This window comes from Oncorhynchus clarkii, chromosome 5 (assembly GCF_045791955.1).
Source record: "Oncorhynchus clarkii lewisi isolate Uvic-CL-2024 chromosome 5, UVic_Ocla_1.0, whole genome shotgun sequence".
Taxonomy (NCBI): domain Eukaryota; kingdom Metazoa; phylum Chordata; class Actinopteri; order Salmoniformes; family Salmonidae; genus Oncorhynchus; species Oncorhynchus clarkii.
In genome coordinates this window covers 97,402,940-97,423,197 of record NC_092151.1, presented here as the reverse complement: position 1 = coordinate 97,423,197, position 20,258 = coordinate 97,402,940, and the positions used below count along the sequence as shown (strand labels likewise).

Sequence of the window (20,258 nt, the reverse complement as noted above, 5' to 3'; positions counted from 1 at the left end):
GACCCCCTAACCCCGACATCCTGAACCCGGCATCCTGACCCCCTAACCCCGACATACTGACCCCCTAACCCCGACATCTTGACCCCCTAACCCTCTAACCACTGAGAATGGCCGCACATATCGCTCTTGATTATTTTGGCCTGATCAGAATCAGCTGAGAAGGGTTTAGTTGTGTTATGTACGTGCGTTTCCGTCTTGCTCCCATGGAATACTGAGGTGATGTTGGTGTAAATGTGTCAACATGTCTGAGGTGTTGGCAGATGCAGAGGCTATTCTAGATGAGCGTGGAGACATGCTCTCTGTCCATCACCTCTGTAATCTATTCTAGATGAGCGTGGAGACATGCTCTCTGTCCATCACCACTAATCTATTCTAGATGAGCGTGGAGACATGCTCTCTGTCCATCACCACTAATCTATTCTAGATGAGCGTGGAGACATGCTCTCTGTCCATCACCACTAATCTATTCTAGATGAGCGTGGAGACATGCTCTCTGTCCATCACCACTGTAATCTATTCTAGATGAGCGTTAGGAGGCATACAACACAGCGTAGGTTTAGCCTATAGGTAGTGGTTATATTTGTTTAACTCCGATTAGGAGGCAGACAACACAGCGTAGGTTTAGCCTATAGGTAGTGGTTATATTTGTTTAACTCCGATTAGGAGGCAGACAACACAGCGTAGGTTTAGCCTATAGGTAGTGGTTATATTTGTTTAACTCCGATTAGGAGGCAGACAACACAGCGTAGGTTTAGCCTATAGGTAGTGGTTATATTTGTTTAACTCCGATTAGGAGGCAGACAACACAGCGTAGGTTTAGCCTATAGGTAGTGGTTATATTTGTTTTTGTATTCTTTCAGGCTCACAGTGCGACCGAAACAAGGTTCCGTATGAATATGTATACTGTTAAACCCCTAACAGATACAGAAAAACATTTCTAAGCAAAACAGAGAAGACAGAAATAAACAGACAAGTCGTTTAATCTCAGAAGACAGTACAACACTGCTCCGCTCACAGCGAGCATGGAGAGAGATAGAGGATCCGTAACAGGAGGACACACGTCGGAGACCCATTGAGGTGATGATCTGGGCTAGGACGCCCGCCATGCATCAGTCCTTTGCTCCTGTCTGTATGTGTCTCAGCAGACCAATACATAGATGCCCCAGCCAGTGTAGGGGGCCCTGGTCCCAGTTGACCAATAGATAGATGCCCCAGCCAGTGTAGGGGGCCCTGGTCCCAGTTGACCAATAGATAGATGCCCCAGCCAGTGTAGGGGGCCCTGGTCCCAGTTGACCATTAGATCGATGCTCCAGCCAGTGTAGGGGGGCCTGGTCCCAGTTGACCATTAGATCGATGCCCCAGCCAGTGTAGGGGGCCCTGGTCCCAGTTGACCAATAGTTCGATGCTCCAGCCAGTGTTGGGGGGCCTGGTCCCAGGTGACCAATAGATGCCCCAGTTTACCAATAGATGGCTGCGATTGGCCCCTGCTGCTCTATGGCTGGTCAGGGCTCCAGTGGTCAGAGAGGGAATGACAGAGCGGTGACAGAACTGGGGCCAGTGTCTACAGTAGGTGAGGGGTCAGGGATGTCACCTCTGTGCTGAGGTTCTACTGGACCCCCCCAGGCCCTGCTTCCCTCTGCTGTTCCCCCTGCTGTAGTCTCCTCCTGCCTGGCCCCCCGAGTCACCCCTACCCTGCCTCCACCTCTGACCTTGAGCCTCTGGCTCCGAGTCACTGAGCTCCAGGTCAGGGCAGTATCCATCCGTCTCCTGGTAGGGTGGTGGTCTGGTACCACTGGCTCCTTGGGGGCCTCCAGGAGCTGGTTTGGCCCAGGGTCGGTCCTGGGCTGATCTGGTACCACCGAGTCCCTGGGGGCCTCCAGGAGCTGGTTTGGCCCAGGGCCGGTCCTGGACTGATCTGGAGCCTTTACCCCCCTGGGACACCTTGTCCCCCCGCAGGTCCTCCGTGGTCCGCACCAAACTGACCGTCGCCTCCTTGAATGACCGGCTGAAGTGCTCCATGGTTGACCTCCTGAAGCTTGCTGACTGGCTGCCCTTGCCCCCTGACCCCTCACCAGCATCCTGTTCACTGGGGGTCTGACAAGCGGTGTCCTTCTGGGTCACGCCCACCATCTTCTCCATCACACCGTTGGATTTGGGGATGTGGCCCGCTCGGTCTGGGTCCAGTTTAACATTTCCATTGGAGGAATGGCCGTGGAGCACCAGGGGTTTACCCGTTAAGGTTTTGCCAGTCAGGGGCTTGCCAGTAGATTTGATAGGCAGGGCTGAGCCTCTGTTGGTCAGTGCTGGTCCAGTGGTGGTACTGCTCTCTCTACATGACTGACCTGAGGTAGAGGTTGACAGTAGACTGCCATTGGAGCGCTCCTCTCTCCTGCCTCGCCCATGGAGCTGAGGCTTCCCTCCTCCTTTACCCAACCCTCCCCCCTTACCCTTCCCCAGCCCCCCTCCTTCCTTCCCCAGCCCCCCTCCCTCCTTCCCCAGCGCCCCTCCCTCCTTACCCAGCGCCCCTCCCTCCTTACCCAGCGCCCCTCCCTCCTTACCCAGCGCCCCTCCCTCCTTACCCAGCCCCTTCCCTCCCCCACTACGTTCGTGAACATTCCCGCTGTTATCTGGACAGAGGGGGCCGTTGCCTGACTTGGAGCCGGTCTTCCCATTACCCAGCGACACTTTGGGCATCTTCAGCTTCAGGGTGATTCTGGGAGGAGGCCGGAACAACATGCTGTCCACCGGCAGACCTGGAGAGAAAAGACCATGAGTCCCAACTCCACCCTAGGATAGAACATTAACCTGGAGAGACAAACACCATGAGTCCCAACTCCACCCTAGGATAGAACATTAACCTGGAGAGACAAACATCATGAGTCCCAACTCCACCCTAGGATAGAACATTAACCTGGAGAGACAAACACCATGAGTCCCAACTCCACCCTAGGATAGAACATTAACCTGGAGAGACAAACACCATGAGTCCCAACTCCACCCTAGGATAGAACATTAACCTGGAGAGACAAACACCATGAGTCCCAACTCCACCCTAGGATAGAACATTAACCTGGAGAGACAAACACCATGAGTCCCAACTCCACCCTAGGATAGAACGTTAACCTGTTCCTCTTCTGGACAGAGGACACACAGACACACAACCAGTATCTTACCAGCGGAGATCTCCTGGTTGAGCAGTTTGACGTGGAGGTTGAAGATCTGCTCCTGGGCCTTGCTCTGAGACAGTTTCAGCTTCTCCCTCCGACTCACCATGTAACACAGGTTCCTCACCTGTAGGGGACACAAAACGGCCGTCAAGAGAGCAGACATTGACCCAACACGGTAGAGAAGTTCTAAATCAGGGGTGGGCAAACTTTTTGGCTCAGGGGTCAGTTGGGGATTTTGAAATTCAACGGAGATCCGTAGTTTGCCCACCCCATTTGTAGATAGACATTTAAATACCTGGAAGGTTCCTCAGTAACTAGAATATAATAGACTGGTCCTATAACTGGCACAGAAAATGTGTTCCTGGAGCTAACCTAGAAACAATATGGATGAGCTTCATTACATCATATCTCTCCAACCCTGTACCTGGAGCTAACCTAGAAACCATATGGATGAGCTTCATTACATCATATCTCTCCAACCCTGTACCTGGAACTAACCTAGAAACAATATGGATGAGCTTCATTACATTATATCTCTCCAACCCTGTTCCTGGAGAGCTACCCTCCTGTAGGTTAACACCAAGCCTGTTCCTGGAGAGCTACCCTCCTGTAGGTTAACACCAAGCCTGTTCCTGGAGAGAGACCCTCCTGTAGGTTTTAACTCCAACCCTGTTCCTGGAACAGGGTCGGAGTTAAAACCTACAGGAGGGTTTCTCTCCAGGAACAGGGTTGACGAGCCCTGACATAATATAATCAACCAGTCACACACTAAGTTCTGTCTGAGGTGCATGATCATCCTCATCCGTGTGTAGCCGCTGTCTTCTAATATATCTGTTTTAAATATCCAACTAATAAGTAATACTAACCCTCTCTAAGTCCTGTCTGAGGTGCATGAACATCCTCATCCGTGTGTGGATGCTGTCTTCATGAGGCAACAGCAGCAGGTTACCCTCCTCCTCACTAGGGGGCAGCAGAGCACGGTTGAAGTTGCTCTTCCTCTTCAGTTTCCAGTACTGGTAGATGAAGTCCAGCAGGCTGGGAGGGAGGCCCAGGTTCAGGGCCAGCTCCTCAGGGTGAATCAGAGTAGAAAACTCCTCCTCTAGTTCTAGTAACCTTTGGGCCCTCAGGCCCCCCCTCTCTGGGTCTGCGGGTGGTTTGGGCCGGGCCGGACTGAGACCGGAGCCTGGCTCCCCTGCCTTGGGCTGCTTGTTGTGGGCTGGTTGACAGGGGCTGAGGCCGGGGGCTGTTGGGTCGGAGGAGGCCTGGTTCTTGGGCTTGCTGTGCTTCAGGCAGTAGGACCTGAACTTCACCTCGTCTCCTTCATCCAGGACAGTCTTCATCTCCAGGCTGTACTCGAAGGCACACGTCACATGGAACGGGATGGTGCAGTTCTTCACTGAGCACTGAGAGGGATGAGACCCAACACAACAGAATATACACATCATTAACTAAATCAGAATAATATAAACATATTACAACTCCAAGACACACGTCACATGGAACGGGATGGTGCAGTTCTTCACTCAGCCCTCTGGGGGATGGGGGAGGATAAGGAGAGTTGAACTCTGGGGGATGGGGGAGGATAAGGAGAGTTGAACTCTGGGGGATGGGGGAGGATAAGGAGAGTTGAACTCTGGGGGATGGGGGAGGATAAGGAGAGTTGAACTCTGGGGGATGGGGGAGGATAAGGAGAGTTGAACTCTGGGGGATGGGGGAGGATAAGGAGAGTTGAACTCTGGGGGATGGGGGAGGATAAGGAGAGTTGAACTCTGGGGGATGGGGGAGGATAAGGAGAGTTGAACTCTGGGGGATGGAGGAGGATAAGGAGAGTTGAACTCTGGGGGATGGAGGAGGATAAGGAGAGTTCATTGACTGATCCTGATACACAACTAATAAACATTTTACTAGCTACCCTCCACGTAGACAGCGGGCCCTACCCTCCACGTAGACAGCGGGCCCTACCCTCCACGTAGACAGCGGGCCCTACCCTCCACGTAGACAGCGGGCCCTACCCTCCACGTAGACAGCGGGCCCTACCCTCCACGTAGACAGCGGGCCCTACCCTCCACATAGACAGCATTACTCACCTGTATACAGGCACCAGTCTTCAGTTTACAGAGGCTGCAGATGAGAGACCAGCGGGAAGGGGGGATGTGAGACACTTTGGTGATGGGCTCCATCCTCTCTGGACACGCTATGCTCACCTAGAGACATGAAGAACACACTGTCAACACGCTATGCTCACCTAGAGACATGAGGAACACACTGTCAGCACGCTATGCTCACCTAGAGACATGAAGAACACACTGTCAACGCGCTATGCTCACCTAGAGACATGAAGAACACACGGTCAACACGCTATGCTCACCTAGAGACATGAAGAACACACTGTCAACACGCTATGCTCACCTAGAGACATGAAGAACACACTGTCAACACGCTATGCTCACCTAGAGACATGAAGAACACACTGTCAGCACGCTATGCTCACCTAGATACATGAAGAACACACTGTCAACACGCTATGCTCACCTAGAGACATGAAGAACACACTGTCAACACGCTATGCTCACCTAGAGACATGAAGAACACACTGTCAGCACGCTATGCTCACCTAGAGACATGAAGAACACACTGTCAACATGCTATGCTCACCTAGAGACATGAAGAACACACTGTCAGCACGCTATGCTCACCTAGAGACATGACGAACACACTGTCAACACGCTATGCTCACCTAGAGACATGGAGAACACACTGTCAACACGCTATGCTCACCTAGATACATGAAGAACACACTGTCAACACGCTATGCTCACCTAGAGACATGAAGAACACACTGTCAGCACGCTATGCTCACCTAGAGACATGAAGAACACACTGTCAACACGCTATGCTCACCTAGAGACATGGAGAACACACTGTCAACACGCTATGCTCACCTAGAGACATGAAGAACACACTGTCAACACGCTATGCTCACCTAGAGACATGAAGAACACAGTCAGCACGCTATGCTCACCTAGATACATGAAGAACACACTGTCAGCACGCTATGCTCACCTAGAGACATGAAGAACACACTATGCTCACCTAGAGACATGAAGAACACACTGTCAGATTTACTGTTCTGGCCATTCTTCACCATGTGGTAATACATAAATGTTTGTGTTTTCATGTTTTATTGGAGCTGAAGTAAAATGCAATGTACATTTTGGTGGTTTAGGGTTTTACCTCAAGGACCCTTCATTTGGGCTAACCCTATGGGCTCTGGCAAAACCTCAGGGACCCTTCATTTGGGGTAAAAGTAGTGCTCTATAAAGTATGGGTGTAAACGGTTCAGTACGTATTGTAAACGGCCCACCAAACCCACGGTTCAGTACGTATTGTAAACGGCCCACCAAACCCACGGTTCAGTACGTATTGTAAACGGCCCACCAAACCCACGGTTCAGTACGTATTGTAAACGGCCCACCAAACCCACGGTTCAGTACGTATTGTAAACGGCCCACCAAACCCACGGTTCAGTACGTATTGTAAACGGCCCACCAAACCCACGGTTCAGTACGTATTGTAAACGGCCCACCAAACCCACGGTTCAGTACATATTGTAAACGGCCCACCAAACCCACGGTTCAGTACGTATTGTAAATGGTTCAGTACGTATTGTAAACGGCCCACCAAACTCCCAGTTCAATACGTATTGTAAACGGCCCACCAAACCCCCAGTTCAGTACATATTGTAAACGGCCCACCAAACCCCCGGTTCAGTACGTATTGCAAACGGCCCACCAAACCCACGGTTCAGTACGTATTGTAAACGGCCCACCAAACCCACGGTTCAGTACGTATTGTAAACGGTTCAGTACGTATTGTAAACGGCCCACCAAACCCCCAGTTCAGTACGTATTGTAAACGGCCCACCAAACCCCCAGTTCAGTACGTATTGTAAACGGCCCACCAAACGCCCAGTTCAGTACGTATTGTAAACGGCCCACCAAACCCACGGTTTAGTACGTATTGTAAACGGCCCACCAAACCCCCGGTTCAGTACGTATTGTAAACGGCCCACCAAACCCCCGGTTCAGTACGTACTGTAAACGGTTCACCAAACCCACGGTTCAGTACATATTGTAAACGGCCCACCAAACCCCCGGTTCAGTACGTATTGTAAACGGCCCACCAAACCCCCGGTTCAGTACGTATTGTAAACGGCCCACCAAACCCACGGTTCAGTACGTATTGTAAACGGTTCACCAAACCCACGGTTCAGTACGTATTGTAAACGGTCCACCAAACCCACGGTTCAGTACATATTGTAAACGGCCCACCAAACCCCCGGTTCAGTACGTATTGTAAACGGCCCACCAAACCCCCGGTTCAGTACGTATTGTAAACGGCCCACCAAACCCCCGGTTCAGTACGTATTGTAAACGGTTCACCAAACCCACGGTTCAGTACGTATTGTAAACGGTCCACCAAACCCCCGGTTCAGTACGTATTGTAAACGGCCCACCAAACCCACGGTTCAGTACGTATTGTAAACGGCCCACCAAACCCACGGTTCAGTACGTATTGTAAACGGTTCAGTACATATTGTAAACGGCCTACCAAACCCACGGTTCAGTACGTATTGTAAACGGCCCACCAAACCACGGTTCAGTACGTATTGTAAACAGCCCACCAAACCCACGGTTCAGTACGTATTGTAAACGGCCCACCAAACCCACGGTTCAGTACGTATTGTAAACGGCCCACCAAACCCACGGTTCAGTACGTATTGTAAACGGCCCACCAAACCCACGGTTCAGTACGTATTGTAAACGGCCCACCAAACCCACGGTTCAGTACGTATTGTAAACGGCCCACCAAACCCACGGTTCAGTACGTATTGTAAACGGCCCACCAAACCCACGGTTCAGTACGTATTGTAAACGGCCCACCAAATCCACGGTTCAGTACGTATTGTAAACGGCCCACCAAACCCACGGTTCAGTACGTATTGTAAACGGCCCACCAAACCCACGGTTCAGTACGTATTGTAAACGGTTCAGTACATATTGTAAACGGCCTACCAAACCCACGGTTCAGTACGTATTGTAAACGGCCCACCAAACCACGGTTCAGTACGTATTGTAAACAGCCCACCAAACCCACGGTTCAGTACGTATTGTAAACGGCCCACCAAACCCACGGTTCAGTACGTATTGTAAACGGCCCACCAAACCCACGGTTCAGTACGTATTGTAAACGGCCCACCAAACCCACGGTTCAGTACGTATTGTAAACGGCCCACCAAACCCACGGTTCAGTACGTATTGTAAACGGCCCACCAAACCCACGGTTCAGTACGTATTGTAAACGGCCCACCAAACCCACGGTTCAGTACGTATTGTAAACGGCCCACCAAATCCACGGTTCAGTACGTATTGTAAACGTCCCACCAAACCCCCGGTTCAGTACTTATTGTAAACGGCCCACCAAACCCACGGTTCAGTACGTACTGCAGGTTCGGGGTCACGGTTCGGCTTTGTTGCAGTGGGAAAATGAAATCCTATTCACAATGTTCAGCATTGTCTGTTGCGACAGGGTTGTTTCATTGGGCCTCTAGTTTCCACTCGGATGCTGCGTTTGTAACCATGTGGATGGTGGGAATTTACCAGCTGTCAAAAATACCAGTTGGATACATTCATGTGATTTGAAGCCGCGTCAACCATAAACTAAAAGTACAGCTATCATGATTGTAACCTAATTATAGAGTTAAAAAACACATTAATTCATTGATTTTTGTTGTGTTCAACTGCCGAAAATGCTGTTATCGAGGTCATTTCCTTAGATGAGGTCAGAGGTCACCATGTGGGAGAGGTGTGAGCTCAGGATGACAGTTTCCCCACTAGTAATTACCAGTTGGAGGGGCGTCAGCGGATTTTTCAGTCGTATGTGGTATTTTCCCACTTCCATCTTGGTTACGAACGCAGCATGACACTGCCTCCTGTGCCAGCTGCCCACTTGTGACTCTCTTAAAGGGGGCGTATCTGTAGCGCATTACATCCCCCACTCAAATAAAATCTCATTCTATTGGTCACATACACAAATTTAGCAGATGTTATTGCGGGTGTAGCGAAATGCTTGTGTTCCTAGCTCCAACAGTGCAGTAATATTTAACTAAATGCTTGTGTTCCCAGCTCCATCAGTGCAGTAATATCTAACTAAATGCTTGTGTTTCTAGCTCCAACAGTGCAGTAATATCTAACTAAATGCTTGTTCCTAGCTCCAACAGTGCAGTAATATCTAACTAAATGCTTGTGTTTCTAGCTCCAACAGTACAGTAGTATCTAACTAAATGCTTGTGTTCCCAGCTCCATCAGTGCAGTAATATCTAACTAAATGCTTGTGTTCCCAGCTCCAACAGTGCAGTAATATCTAACTAAATGCTTGTGTTTCTAGCTACAACAGTGCTGTAATATCTAACTAAATGCTTGTGTTTCTAGCTACAACAGTGCAGTAATATTTAACTAAATGCTTGTGTTTCTAGCTCCAACAGTGCAGTAATATCTAACTAAATGCTTGTGTTTCTAGCTCCAACAGTGCAGTAGTATCTAACTAAATGCTTGTGTTTCTAGCTCCAACAGTGCAGTAGTATCTAACTAAATGCTTGTGTTTCTAGCTACAACAGTGCAGTAATATTTAACTAAATGCTTGTGTTTCTAGCTCCAACAGTGCAGTAGTATCTAACTAAATGCTTGTGTTTCTAGCTCCAACAGTGCAGTAGTATCTAACTAAATGCTTGTGTTTCTAGCTACAACAGTGCAGTAGTATCTAACTAAATGCTTGTGTTTCTAGCTCCAACAGTGCAGTAATATTTAACTAAATGCTTGTGTTTCTAGCTACAACAGTGCAGTAGTATCTAACTAAATGCTTGTGTTTCTAGCTACAACAGTGCAGTAATATTTAACTAAATGCTTGTGTTTCTAGCTCCAACAGTGCTGTAATATCTAACTAAATGCTTGTGTTTCTAGCTACAACAGTGCAGTAATATTTAACTAAATGCTTGTGTTTCTAGCTCCAACAGTGCAGTAATATCTAACTAAATGCTTGTGTTTCTAGCTTCAACAGTGCAGTAGTATCTAACTAAATGCTTGTGTTTCTAGCTCCAACAGTGCAGTAGTATCTAACTAAATGCTTGTGTTTCTAGCTCCAACAGTGCAGTAGTATCTAACTAAATGCTTGTGTTTCTAGCTACAACAGTGCAGTAGTATCTAACTAAATGCTTGTGTTTCTAGCTCCAACAGTGCAGTAATATTTAACTAAATGCTTGTGTTTCTAGCTACAACAGTGCAGTAGTATCTAACTAAATGCTTGTGTTTCTAGCTACAACAGTGCAGTAATATTTAACTAAATGCTTGTGTTTCTAGCTCCAACAGTGCAGTAATATCTAACTAAATGCTTGTGTTTCTAGCTCCAACAGTGCAGTAGTATCTAACTAAATGCTTGTGTTTCTAGCTCCAACAGTGCAGTAGTATCTAACTAAATGCTTGTGTTTCTAGCTCCAACAGTGCAGTAGTATCTAACTAAATGCTTGTGTTTCTAGCTACAACAGTGCAGTAGTATCTAACTAAATGCTTGTGTTTCTAGCTCCAACAGTGCAGTAATATTTAACTAAATGCTTGTGTTTCTAGCTCCAACAGTGCAGTAGTATCTAACTAAATGCTTGTGTTTCTAGCTACAACAGTGCAGTAATATTTAACTAAATGCTTGTGTTTCTAGCTCCAACAGTGCAGTAGTATCTAACTAAATGCTTGTGTTTCTAGCTCCAACAGTGCAGTAGTATCTAACTAAATGCTTGTGTTTCTAGCTACAACAGTGCAGTAGTATCTAACTAAATGCTTGTGTTTCTAGCTCCAACAGTGCAGTAATATTTAACTAAATGCTTGTGTTTCTAGCTACAACAGTGCAGTAGTATCTAACTAAATGCTTGTGTTTCTAGCTACAACAGTGCAGTAATATTTAACTAAATGCTTGTGTTTCTAGCTCCAACAGTGCAGTAGTATCTAACTAAATGCTTGTGTTTCTAGCTACAACAGTGCAGTAATATCTAACTAAATGCTTGTGTTTCTAGCTCCAACAGTGCAGTAGTATCTAACTAAATGCTTGTGTTCCTAGCTCCAACAGTGCAGTAGTATCTAACTAAATGCTTGTGTTTCTAGCTCCAACAGTGCAGTAGTATCTAACTAAATGCTTGTGTTTCTAGCTACAACAGTGCAGTAGTATCTAACTAAATGCTTGTGTTTCTAGCTACAACAGTGCAGTAATATCTAACTAAATGCTTGTGTTTCTAGCTACAACAGTGCAGTAGTATCTAACTAAATGCTTGTGTTTCTAGCTACAACAGTGCAGTAGTATCTAACTAAATGCTTGTGTTTCTAGCTCCAACAGTGCAGTAGTATCTAACTAAATGCTTGTGTTTATAGCTACAACAGTGCAGTAATATTTAACTAAATGCTTGTGTTCCTAGCTCCAACAGTACAGTAGTATCTAACTAAATGCTTGTGTTTCTAGCTCCAACAGTGCAGTAATATCTAACTAAATGCTTGTGTTCCTAGCCCCAACAGTACAGTAGTATCTAACTAAATGCTTGTGTTCCTAGCTCCAACAGTGCAGTAATATCTAACTAAATGCTTGTGTTCCTAGCTACAACAGTGCAGTAGTATCTAACTAAATGCTTGTGTTCCTAGCTCCAACAGTGCAGTAGTATCTAACTAAATGCTTGTGTTTCTAGCTACAACAGTACAGTAGTATCTAACTAAATGCTTGTGTTCCTAGCTCCAACAGTGCAGTAATATCTAACAATACACACATTTGAAAGTAAAATAACGGAATTAAGAAATATATAAATATTAAGACGAGCAAAGTAGGAGTGGGATTGACTAAAATAAACTAGAATACAGTACATACGAGATGAGTAAAGCAGTATGTCAACATTATTAAAGTGGCCAGTGATTCCATGTCTATGTATATGGGGCAGCAGAGACTAATATGCAGGTTTGATTGAGTAACCAGTGTAGCTGGCTGGTGATGGCTATTTAACAATCTGATGAACTTGAGATAGAAGCTGTTTTTCAGTCTCTCGGGCCCTGCTTTGATGCAGCTGTACTGACCTCGCCTTCTGGATGATAGCAGGTGGAACAGGCAGTGGCTCGGGTGGTTGTCCTTGAACTTTTTGCCTTTCTGTGACAACGGGTGCTGTCCTGTAGGACTGTAGGTGTCCTGTAGGGCAGGCAGTGATACAGCCTGACAGGAAGTCCTCAATTGTGCATCTGTAAAAGTTTGTGAGTGTTTTGGTGACAAGCCAATTTCTCCTGAGGTTGAAGAAGCACTGTTGCGCCTTCTTCACCACACGGTCTGTGTGGGTGGACCAATTCAGTGTGTCAGTGATGTGTACGCCGAGGAACTTTCCACCTACTCCACTGCTGTCCCGTCGATGTGGATAGGGGGCTGCTCCCTCTGCTGTCTCCTGAAGTTCACGATCTTCCTCTTTGTTTTGTTGACGTTGAGTGTGAGGTTACGCCCAATTTTTCAGTTTTTGATTTGTTAAAAAAGTTTGAAATATCCAATAAATGTCGTTCCACTTCATGATTGTGTCCCAGTTGTTGTTGATTCTTCACAAAAAAATTAAGTTTTATATCTTTATGTTTGAAGCCTGAAATGTGGCAAAAGGTCGCAAAGTTCAAGGGGGCGAATACTTTTGCAAGGCACTGTAGAGAGGATACTACACCGGTTTGGCATGTTTACATAGAGAGGATACCACACCGGTTTGGCTTGTTTATATAGAGAGGATACCACACCGGTTTGGCTTGTTTACATAAAGAGGATACTACACCGGTTTGCTGAAATGGGTGCAAGAGGGAAGTGTATAATGTGGCTTGAGCACTTTATCAGGGTGCTGAAACCCCTTATTCTCAACCACTGAGAATTGGTTTATAGCTGCGCCCAAAGACTAAACATGTAAACATAGCCTACCTATCACTCTTGTAATGTATTTGTCCCAGTCAGGGACAGCTTGAATGCTGAGGGGAGATGGTGTTGTTCCCTCCCAAATTGTACTGGGAGACAGGACGGACAGCAGATCGTCTTCGCAGTGGCAGACCACATATAACAACACCTGCACAGGATCGGTACATCCGAACATCACACCAGCGGGACAGGTACAGTACAGCAACAACTGCCCGAGTTACACCAGGAACGCACAATCCCTCCATCAGTGCTCAGACTCTCCGCAATAGGCTGAGAGAGGCTGGACTGAGGGCTTGTAGGCCTGTTGTAAGGCAGGTTCTCACCAGACATCACTGGCAACAACGTTGCCTATGGGCACAAACCCACCATCGCTGGACCAGACAGGACTGGCAAAAAGTGCTCTTCACTGACGAGCAGCGGTTTTGTCTCACCAGGGGTGATGGTCGGATTTGTGTTTATCGTTGAAGGAATGAGCGTTACAGCGTTACACTGGAGTGGGATCGATTTGGAGGTGGAGGGTCCGTCATGGTCTGGGGCGGTGTCACAGCATCATCAGACTGAGCTTGTTGTCATTGCAGGCAATCTTAACGCTGTGCGTTACAGGGAAGACATCCTCCTCCCTCATGTGGTACCCTTACTGCAGGCTCATCCTGACATGACCCTTCAGCATGACAATGCCACCAGCCATACTGCTCGTTCTGTGCGTCATTTCCTGCAAGACAGGAATGTCAGTGTTCTGCCATGGCTAGCGTTGAGCCTGGATCTCAATCCCATTGAGCACGTCTAGGACCTGTTGGATCGGAGGGTGAGGGCTAGGGCCATTCCCCCCAGAAATGTCCGGGTATTTGCAGTTGCCTTGGTAGAAGAGTGAGGTTTATTTTTTTAACATCTCACAGCAAGAACTAGCAAATCTGGTGCAGTCCATGAGGAGGAGATGCACTGCAGTACTTAATGCAGCTGGTGGCCACATCAGATACTGACTGTTACTTTTGATTTTGACCTCCCCTTTGTTCAGGGACACATTATTCCCTGTGGAACTTGTTCAGTTCATGTCTCAGTTGTTTAATCTTGTTGTGTTCATACAAATATTTACACATGTTAAGTCTTCTGAAAATAAACGCAGTTGAAAGTGAGGACGTTTCTTGTTTTGCTGAGTTTATAAAGGCAATTGGTTGTAATTAGGAAGTCATCCTTTACCTCAGGGATCCACAGGGCACAGCTGACATGTGCCCACTTGGTGCCCGCCCTCGTAGCCTTCATCGCCCCTCCCTTGATGGGGCACAGCTGACACTGGGGGTCGATGCCCAGGACACACGTCCTGCACAGCCAGTTACCATCTGGTACCTTCACTATACCATAACACGCCTGGGCAGGGGGGGCAGGGGGAGAGAGAGAGAGAGAGAGAGAGGATTACACATGGTATCTTCACTATACCATAACACACCTGGGCAGGAGAGAGAGAGACAGATGGCCCCTTCAACAGCCATACTAAACGAGGAGATGTTCCATACGCACAAAAAGCTTCTCGCTCTCATTTTCTGCACAATGTGTGCAAAGATAATCCATCCACCAAGTTGTGTCTCACAACACAATGCCACACGTAAACACAGTTCACTTTCATAGCAGCCACGTTGTATTCCTTCTCAACCTCTACGCGCTCTCCTCCTCTCACCGTTTCCCTTCACTTGTAGACTTCAATGTACAACACAACAGCTGTCTGTGACCAGGCAAAAAATCCTTACCAAAAACTTTCCTATCATAACCGCTACACACAGCCTACATCGTTGTCACCATATTTGCTAAAGTAACATCATAGTCAACATAGCTAATAGAACTAATGTGTTAAAAACCCGCTAAAATCATGCAGTACAGTGTACAGTCAGTTTAGTAGTTACACCGGCAGGCCCCGGAGGCAATACATTTGTAAAAACAGAAGCTTTTTGAAGCAATGTATTTGTTCAAAACGGTTCAACTATTGTCTTCCTCTCTCTTTGAGTCAACTACTCACCACATTTCATGCACTGCAGTGCTAGCTAGCTGTAGCTTATGCTTTCAGTACTAGATTCATTCTCTGATCCTTTGATTGGGTGGACAACATGTCAGTTCATGCTGCAAGAGCTCTGATAGGTTGGAGGACTTCCTCTGGAAGTTGTCATAATTACTGTGTAAGTCTATGGAGGGGGGTGAGAACCATGAGCCTCCTAGGTTTTGTATATAAGTCAATGTACCCAGAGGACGGAAGCTAGCTGTCCTCCGGCTACACCATGGTGCTACCATACAGAGTGCTGTGGAAGATACTGTAGACTATTGCAAAACAGTGTGTTTTAAATCAATTATGTGGTGACGTGAATATATTTGGTATAGTTATATCTAAAAATGACTTACGAAATTCACTAAGGAGGATAGTCCTCCCCGTCCTCTGCTGAGGAGCCTCCACTGCTCAGTGTATATTTAAGCAATAAGGCCCAATGAGGTGTGGTATATGCCCAATATACCACGGCAATATACCACAAACCTCCAAGGTGCCTTATTGCTATTATAAACTGGTTACCAACATAATTAGAGCTGTAAAAATAAATGTTTTGTCATACCTGTGGTATACGGTCTGATATACCATGGCTGTCAGCCAATCAGCATTCAGGGACCACCCAGTTTATCATTAGTATTACATTTCTATAGTCATCAGGTGGTCAGGTTCCTACCTGATGAACACAGATGTTACATTTGTCACAGAAGACCATGTCGTTGCCCTCCTCGCTGTCGGGGGAGCGACACACGTCACAGATGACATCCTCGTCGTACTCGATGCCCAGCCCTTCTACCGTGTCGATGGCGTGGTTCATGTTGTCATGGCAATGACGCTCCAACGCCTCCATGGTGCGCTCCATTGTCAGCTCGTCTACAGGCCCCTCCCCTGGGGAATGACGTAACAGTTAGACAAACAGTTAGACACAGAGACACAATAACAGCTGGCTTGTCCCCGGGACCCTCCCCTGAGAGACACAATAACAGCTGGCTCGTCTCCGGGACCCTCCCCTGAGAGACACAATAACAGTTGGCTCGTCTCCGGGACCCTCCCGTGAGAGACAGAATAACAGCTGACTCGTCTCAGGGACCCTCCCGTGAGAGACAGAATAACAGTTGGCTCGTCCCCGGGACCCTCCCCTGAGAGACACAATAACATGTGTGAAGCCTGTCCCCTGGAAGGCGGAGGTGTGAAGCCCGTCCCCTGGAAGGCGGAGGTGTGAAGCCCGTCCCCTGGAAGGCGGAGGTATGAAGCCCGTCCCCCTGCCCCTTGTCTGTGATTGGTCAACAGTACTACTCCTAGTAGGTGTGGGCACTATGGATGGGTTTTCTTTAATTCATTGTTTGTCGTCATTCAAAAAGCAAATAGTAGTTTTCACTTGAAAAATACTTGACCAAATCTTTAATGTAAAATATAATGAATATGACCTCCTACGCAGAAAAGTCCAAATTCATTACAGATGTATTCATCGTAGATTAATTTGGACTATTGAGGAAGTAGTATATTGTCTGTGTTGCTGCTACGGCATCTCAAGAGGGACAAACAGTAAAATTGTATCTTGTTATTCAAGTGAAGGTCTTTTAAGGGAGTATACGAACACAGACATTCACGTCGCCTAGCAGAGTTCTGCTGGGAGAAAACCGAACCTACGCAAGTATGTGGATGTGTTCCTAACACGTGTCCTAGCTCAGCAATGTGTTCCTTACCCATGTGTCCTAGCTCAGCAATGTGTTCCTTACCCATGTGTCCTAGCTCAGCAATGTGTTCCTTACCCATGTGTCCTAGCTCAGCAATGTGTTCCTTACCCATGTGTCCTAGCTCAGCAATGTGTTCCTAACACATGTGTCCTAGCTCAGCAATGTGTTCCTAACACATGTGTCCCAGCTCAGCAATGTGTTCCTAACACATGTGTCCTAGCTCAGCAATGTGTTCCTAACACATGTGTCCTAGCTCAGCAATGTGTTCCTAACACATGTGTCCTAGCTCAGCAATGTGTTCCTAACCCATGTGTCCGAGCTCAGCAATGTGTTCCTAACACATGTGTCCTAGCTCAGCAATGTGTTCCTAACACATGTGTCCTAGCTCAGCAATGTGTTCCTTACCCATGTGTCCTAGCTCAGCAATGTGTTCCTAACCCATGTGTCCTAGCTCAGCAATGTGTTCCTTACCCATGTGTTCCAGCTCAGCGTTGAGTCCTTACCCATGTGTTCCAGCTCAGCGTTGTGTTCCTTACCCATGTGTCCCAGCTCAGCGTTGTGTTCCTTACCCATGTGTTCCAGCTCAGCGTTGTGTTCCTTACCCATGTGTTCCAGCTCAGCGTTGTGTTCCTTACCCATGTGTTCCAGCTCAGCGTTGTGTTCCTTACCCATGTGTTCCAACTCAGCGTTGTGTTCCTTACCCATGTGTTCCAGCTCAGCAATGTGTTCCTTACCCATGTGTTCCAGCTCAGCGTTGTGTTCCTTACCCATGTGTCCTAGCTCAGCAATGTGTTCCTTACCCATGTGTCCTAGCTCAGCAATGTGTTCCTTACCCATGTGTCCTAGCTCAGCAATGTGTTCCTAACACGTGTCCTAGCTCAGCAATGTGTTCCTAACACATGTGTCCTAGCTCAGGAATGTGTTCCTAACACATGTGTCCTAGCTCAGCAATGTGTTCCTTACCCATGTGTCCTAGCTCAGGAATGTGTTCCTAACACATGTGTCCTAGCTCAGCAATGTGTTCCTTACCCATGTGTCCTAGCTCAGCGTTGTGTTCCTTACCCATGTGTCCTAGCTCTTACCCATGTGTCCCAGTTCAGCGTTGTGTTCCTTACCCATGTGTTCCAGCTCAGCGTTGTGTTCCTTACCCATGTGTCCCAGCTCAGCGTTGAGTGCCTGCAGCCAGTAGAGGTCCATGTTATCCAGGTCATAAGAGCACATCGCCTCAGCCAGCTCCTTGATGTTAACGTAACCCGTCTCTGTAGAGGCCTGGCTCCAACACTGGATATACCTCTTCTGTAGGGTGAACACCGTCTCCTTAGGCTTCTCCGCTATGTTCCTACAGACACAAACGCAAACAATTGTCAGGAATCACTGGCAGTTTGGGAAGTTTATTATTTTTAATTTTACCTTTATTTAACGAGGCAAGTCAGTTAAGAACAAATTCTTATTTTCAATGACGGCCTAGTACTACTCTTAGTAGGTGTGGGCACTATGGATGGGTTAACTGCCTGTTCAGGGGCAGAACGACAGATTTGTACCTTGTCAGCTCGGGGGTTTGAACTTGCAACCTTCCGGTTACTAGTCCAATGCTCTAACCACTAGGCTACCCTGCTCTAACCACTAGGCTACCCTGCCGCCCCCAAGTTGTCCAGTACCCAGACAAACAGAGAACCAGTAACACTCTACAGTCATACCCATACACAGGTTGATAATGGCAGACCTGGACACTGAGAAGCACCGAAATTGGAACGCAGTGGCTGTACGGTAACATGCTCAGGCTCTGTGCTTCACAGCGCTGTATGGGTTTTGACTGACAGCTGTTCTGAACTAGAGCACAAGAAGTTCCCCCATCCGTCCCGCTAATTGGGCAACTTTTGCACACTTTGAGTGAGGGAATTGCTGTAAATTACGAGGACTCTACGTATTTTGAAAAGATGAGACGTTTATAATGAATATCGCATCAGATGAGATGTTTATAATGAATATCGCTTTGATGTCATACAAGCAATCCAAACACACGTCCAAATGTGCACGTCACATTTCCATATAATAAAACTCATGTCATACACAGTGTCAACGTTTATGATCAATTTGTTTGATGTACAGTTACAGGATGACACGGCGTTGTACCCTGGCCTGTCCTGAACAGGATGACACGGTGTCGTACTCTGGCCTGTAATGACACAACGTCGTACCCTGGCCTGTCCTGACACAGCGTCGTACCCTGGCCTGTCCTGAACAGGATGACACGGCGTCGTACCCTGGCCTGTCCTGACACAGCGTCGTACCCTGGCCTGTCCTGACACAGCGTCGTACCCTGGCCTGTCCTGACACAGCGTCGTACCCTGGCCTGTCCTGACACAGCGTCGTACCCTGGCCTGTCCTGAACAGGATGACACGGTGTCGTACCCTGGCCTGTCCTGAACAGGATGACACGGCGTCGTACCGTGGCCTGTCCTGAATAGCATGACACGGCGTCGTACCCTGGCCTGGCCTGAACAGGATGACACGGCGTCGTACCCTGGCCTGGCCTGAACAGGATGACACGGTGTCGTACCCTGGCCTGACACGGTGTCGTACCCTGGCCTGTCCTGACACAGCGTCGTACCCTGGCCTGTCCTGAACAGGATGACACGGCGTCGTACCCTGGCCTGGCCTGAACAGGATGACACGGCGTCGTACCCTGGCCTGTCCTGACACGGTGTCGTACCCTGGCCTGTCCTGACACAGCGTCGTACCCTGGCCTGTCCTGAACAGGATGACACGGCGTCGTACCCTGGCCTGGCCTGAACAGGATGACACGGTGTCGTACCCTGGCCTGTCCTGACACGGCGTCGTACCCTGGCCTGTCCTGACACGGCGTCGTACCCTGGCCTGTCCTGACACGGCGTCGTACCCTGGCCTGTCCTGAACAGGATGACACGGCGTCATACCCTGGCCTGTCCTGAACAGGATGACACGGCGTCGTACCCTGGCCTGTCCTGAACAGGATGATGACACGGCGTCGTACCCTGGCCTGTCCTGAACAGGATGACACGGCGTCGTACCCTGGCCTGTCCTGAACAGGATGACACGGCGTCGTACCCTGGCCTGTCCTGAACAGGATGACACGGCGTCGTACCCTGGCCTGTCCTGAACAGGATGACACGGCGTCGTACCCTGGCCTGTCCTGAACAGGATGACACGGAGTCGTACCCTGGGCTGTCCTGACACGGCGTCGTACCCTGGCTTGTCCTGACACGGCGTCGTACCCTGGCCTGTCCTGAACAGGATGACACGGCGTCATACCCTGGGCAGTCCTGAACAGGATGACACGGTGTCGTACCCTGGCCTGTCCTGACACAGCGTCGT

At 48.2% G+C, this 20,258-nt stretch overlaps 1 protein-coding gene across 1 annotated transcript in view; it reads right to left on the bottom strand.

Annotated features, from left to right (window-relative positions):
- Positions 1-830: 830 nt before the first annotated feature.
- Positions 831-20,258, bottom strand: part of LOC139409596 (protein Jade-3-like) — a 31,234-nt gene continuing 11,806 nt past the window's right edge. Inside the window, exons 6-13 of the mRNA XM_071155001.1 lie at positions 18,053-18,243; positions 15,884-16,095; positions 14,379-14,546; positions 5,255-5,371; positions 4,034-4,570; positions 3,174-3,291; positions 2,580-2,753; positions 831-2,483 (exon numbers count right to left, since the gene is read on the bottom strand). Coding sequence (XP_071011102.1) covers positions 1,588-2,483; positions 2,580-2,753; positions 3,174-3,291; positions 4,034-4,570; positions 5,255-5,371; positions 14,379-14,546; positions 15,884-16,095; positions 18,053-18,243 — 2,413 coding nt within the window. The 3' untranslated portion in view covers positions 831-1,587. The remainder of the gene's footprint in view (positions 2,484-2,579; positions 2,754-3,173; positions 3,292-4,033; positions 4,571-5,254; positions 5,372-14,378; positions 14,547-15,883; positions 16,096-18,052; positions 18,244-20,258) is intronic.